Source organism: Microtus ochrogaster, unplaced genomic scaffold, assembly GCF_000317375.1.
Source record: "Microtus ochrogaster isolate Prairie Vole_2 unplaced genomic scaffold, MicOch1.0 UNK60, whole genome shotgun sequence".
NCBI lineage: Eukaryota > Metazoa > Chordata > Mammalia > Rodentia > Cricetidae > Microtus > Microtus ochrogaster.
Window position 1 is genome coordinate 1,014,422 of NW_004949158.1, and position 5,005 is coordinate 1,019,426.

At 37.3% G+C, this 5,005-nt stretch overlaps 1 protein-coding gene across 5 annotated transcripts in view; it reads left to right on the top strand.

Moving 5' to 3' along the window:
- The window catches only part of St7l (suppression of tumorigenicity 7 like), a 62,517-nt gene that overhangs the window by 14,492 nt on the left and 43,020 nt on the right, over positions 1-5,005 (top strand). For all 5 annotated transcript variants that reach the window (XM_026777366.1, XM_026777367.1, XM_005369770.3 and 2 more), the window contains exon 6: positions 3,948-4,026. In XM_026777366.1, coding sequence (XP_026633167.1) covers positions 3,948-4,026 — 79 coding nt within the window. The remainder of the gene's footprint in view (positions 1-3,947; positions 4,027-5,005) is intronic.

Genomic DNA, 5,005 nt, shown 5'->3' on the forward strand with positions numbered 1-5,005 from the left:
TCCTTCCTTCCTTCCTTCCTTCCTTCCTTTCTTTCTTTCTTTCTCTTTTGGTTTTTCAAGACAGGGTTTCTCTGTGTGGCTTTGGAGCCTGTCCTGGAACTCACGCTCTAGATCAGCCTGGCCTCGAACTCACAGAGATCTGACTGCCTCTGCCTCTTGAGTGCTGGGATTAAAGGTGTGCACCACCACTGCCCTGTGACATTGATTTTTTTAAGACCACACGCATCATTTTAGTTCTTGCAGTTTCTTGTACGTCCAGAGGTGTGTGTAATCTAGTTAAACACTGAGCTCACAGGTAGACTTTATTGATGAGAATTCAGAATGAACTGTCAGTTTTGTTTTCATCCTTTCAGATACCCACATGAGACAACGATTTATATCAGTACAGCTTTTTATGGTAAAAAAAGACAAACATGCACAAGTGAGATGTGGTAAATTTCCCTTCACTTATTGTCATCAGTAGTCACGATATTAGATTTTGCTCTCATCTAATTGATTTGTTGATTTAAATCTGAGAATAAGCATTCCCTCAAGAGCTAGGTAGCGGTGCGCTTTGAATATGTTTTCACTTTGAAAATCTAGAAATCAGGATGTTAGCCGAGCTGTGTATACCTGTGGTCCCGGCTGCTAATGAGGTCGAGGTAGGACGATGATGGAGTACAGGGCAACACTGGGTGAGCCTGTCTCAGAGAGCAAACGACACACTAGACAGCCAAAGCCTCAAGAGATGGCTCATTAGTGTCCAGCTTTATACTTTAATGGAAGCTGAAAACTATGGGAGTGGACCTGCGAGTCCACTGACTGTGGTCAGCTAGGGCTGAGCATCTGTGGTTCTTGACCCACAGATAGGTGCAGTTCTTTTTTGTGCTAATAAGAATATTGCAAATATTAATTGAAAAAAATAGATAAATCTGGGTGAAATTTTTTGTGTTTTAATTATTTTAAGCATATCATGAGCTCTTAGCAGTATTGAATAATAAATCAGTATTTTGATTTAAATTATTTTTAGGCCTTGGGTTTTTTTTTTAAGTCTCTCTTTTTTTTTTTCGAGACAGGGTTTCTCTGTGGCTTTGGAGCCTGTCCTGGAACTAGCTCTTGTAGACCAGGCTGGTCTCGAACTCACAGAGATCCGCCTGCCTCTGCCTCCCGAGTGCTGGGATTAAAGGCGTGCGCCACCACCACCCGGCTTTTTTTTTTTTTAAAGACAGGGTTTCTCTGTGTAATAGCCCTGACTGTCCTAGAACTCACTCTGTAGACTAGTCTGGCCTCAAATTTACAGAGACCCACCTGCTTCTGCCTCCTGAGTGCTGGGATTAATGGTGTTTGCCACCACCACTCAGCCTTTAATCCATTTTTAAGTTTGTATTTCCCTTTAGATTTAGGAATACCTTGGTTGTAAAGAGCAATCTTGAAAGGTAGGGATGGCAGAGGATTTGAAAACACAAGAATAACAAAACATGCTTAAAGATGCATTACATAGATTCATTAGAAATGGAAAAGGATCTCTGTGAGTTCGTGGCCATCCCTGTCTTCAGAGCGAGTTCCAGGACAGGCGAAGATGTACAGAGAAACCATGTCTCAAAAAAATAAAAACAAAGAAAAACAAAAGGCAAAAACAAACACAATAGAAATAAAAAATTGTCTTCATGTGTTAAATTAACCAAGATTTATAATGTAAACTGAGTAGCCCTTTTCTGAAATGCTAGGGACCAGAGTGTCCTTTAGATGTTCTTTAATATTTGAGATATTTGTATGTGCATAATGATACATCTTGAGAATGGGACTCAAATCTAAACTCAGAATTCTTGTTTCATATATGTTTTATACACATAGGTGGAAATATTTTTTGTGTGTTGTTTTGATATTGGTTTGTAGAGATAAGTGCTTATATAACCCTGTCTAGTCTTTAACTCCCTAAGTAGCCAACACTGGCCTTGAGCGCCTGCCTGGACTGCCTACATTCTGGGATGACAGGCATATGCCCCCATACCCTTCTTATTGTGGCTGTGTTTTGACTGCAGTCAGGTGCTGATTTTTCCACTTTTGGTTTTCCACTTTTATATGTTTTATATTTTGAAGTTTTATATAGTGATGCTCAACCTGGCTTGAAGGGTAATAAACTGGGGAAATGGTCACTTTCCTGTGTGGCCTCAAACTACAAATTAATAACTTTATTGAATAGAATTTGAGTGTATATATCCAAACTCCTTTAAATGCTGTACCTATTTAAACAAAGAAATATTTAGTCATCTATACAAAGATAGAAGCTGAAAGATTATTTTTTGTTGGTTTTGTGTTTTGTTGTTTTGTATTGCAGTACTGAGGACTAAGTCTAAGATTTCAAGCATGCTGGACAATTTTTTTTATTACTGAACTTTATTCCTGGCCATTTTTGCTTGTTCGTTTAAGTCAGGATATTGCTTTGTAGCCCTGGCTAACCTGGTACTTGCAGTATAGTCCTGGCTGGCCTCAAATTCATAGTGATCCTCCTGCCTCAGCCTCCAGAATGCTAGATAAGAGGTTTTTACTACCATACTGCCTGAATGATTGTTATCACAATGTGTTGGGGTTTTTTTGGTTTTTTTTTTTTTTGTTTTTTGTTTTTTTTTTGGTTTTTTTTGCTATGCTTTGTGTTTGAGGCAGAGTTTCATGTAGGTTGAACTCAAATTCTCTGCATAGCTCAGGACGACCTTGCACTCTGAATACTCCTGCTTCCGCCCTCCAAGACCTCTTATGCATAGTTTATTATGTTTTAATAATGGGAAAGCACTGGAAATAACTTTTCATTGAAAGGGAATTAATTAGATAAATTATGATTATATACCAGGATATTATATAATCACCTCAAATGCTGGTAAAGATTTGGCATTAAAATTTGGCCTGTAAATGCCGTACAGTTTATAGTAGAGTCCTATCATCAAAGGTTTACAAGACTGTGGTATTAGTACCATAGTCTATATCTATGTCCTACTTTAGTGTTGTGGCAGACGGTGCTCTTTACCTGGTCAGAATCAGGCAGTGCTGGCTTGCATCAATTTGTCAAGTTCAGGAAGCATTAGCTGTCAGCTAGCTGGTGACATGTTTGATATGAAAAATGTATTTTGTTACACATGTGGAATATATTGTCTCATTTCTGAGCCAAAACTAATATTTTGTTTCCAAAGGAAAACTCAAACATTTTCCACATTATTCTTTCTGGACAGTTGTAGGTTTTGTTCCAAAGTCAACATTTATAAGTTCTCCATTTTTCTTATCAAATATAAAGTAAGCTAGGTATTTCCCAGAATCTACTTTGTGTGTGTGTGTTTGTTTAGCTTTTAGGAGACATCACAGAGCATGATATCTATCTTCATTTTGGTTCAGTAAATGGTAGCAAAACCCATCCCATTATTCCAGAGAAATCCTAACTCAGGTTAGTTTTGAATCTTGATAAAGCTGAGGTTTTCCAAAGATGGGCTATATTCTAAATTATCCCAGTCTTCCTTCCCAGTGTTCATAGAAAGTGCACATCTACACATTTTTCCTATGCTGAATCATTGATTAGATTAAACAAAGACTGTTTAGCTTTTGTGTATTCTTAGTGGTTCCACAGGCCTTTTCAGAACAGTGAAAGCAGGACTGTCATGTCTATTATAATTAGTGTCACTCCAGCTCAATTTTGACGTCCACTTAGATACATAAGTGTCATGCGTAAATATGATGTGATTAATTCAGTTAAAGTGCTTTATGTGCTATGAAAATAGATCATAGAATATTTTTATTATATGCAAAGGTTCCAGATTTAAAATAAATTTCTCATGTAAATGTGAGTTAGTAACCCAGTTTCATATGTTTAAAAACATGGTATTTAAAGCTTTGTTTACTCTTTTAGCTCATTCTTCATACGTTTTACATAAGATTATTTATGTTTACCATCTCATCCACTCTTTGAAATATTTTTCCCACAGTTATGCAGAAGGCATGGAGGGAAAGAAATCCTCCAGCTCGAATCAAAGCAGCCTATCAAGCTTTAGAGTTAAACAATGAGTAAGTTGGAAAAATAAATTTGTTTTAAAGGAAACACAGGCAAATAATTTTGTATTTCCTTTATCTGCTCATACGATTAGGAACACTGGCATCTCCATTCCTGTCTCGCATACTGGAGACCAGATTCTCAGTGTTCAATGATGTCTGTATTTTGCTTTTGAAAGTGTAAATTGCACATATGGTTTTCCATAAAAGTATTTTAGAAATTCTTTTTAAAATAAAGATTACTAACAAAGAATGCTAATAATCCTTACTAGTTAAATGAGTAATTAAATATTTATGCCACTGTTTTATTTTGTTTTTCATTTAATTCATTCATTTAAAGCACTCATCAGTCCTGGGAACTTATACTCAGCAATGGGCTCTGAGACATAATAAGAGGTTTCAAAATTAGCAAAATAGCTGTCAGTTTTTTCCATGTTAACAGCATTTACTTACATAGCTTTTTAGATTATCTGTTTATCTTAAGAGTACAAAAATGTAAAAAAGCTAGTTAGTGTTTAAATGGCACAGATCAGTGACTTTTAATTGAATATATCCTAAATAAATGTCAGGTGGGACCATTCAAAGAATAGCTCCTGGCTGATATGAATCTAGAGTTTCCCTTGTTCCTTTCCTGTCAGTAAAAAGATCCTCCTGAGTGAGCAAAATAATGGCAATGCTCTCCACCTAGTGACTGGCTGACCAGGGTTTGACTGACTTATGACACTAAAATATCAGAGCTTTACTGAAGTAACCTGGTGATCGCTCAGTCAAGTGCAAAGTACGTAAATACAAGGGAACTCATTCTCCACTCTCTGTCTCAGGGGGAATCTAAAGACAAAACGCACAGCCCGACAGAGGTGTATAGTGCGGGAACAGACAGGTGTGTTGTGCGGGAACAGAGGTGTGTAGTGCAGGAACAGACAGGTGTGTAGTGCAGGAACAGACAAGTGTGTGTAGTGCAGGAACAGACAGAGGTGTAAAGTGCAGGAACAGA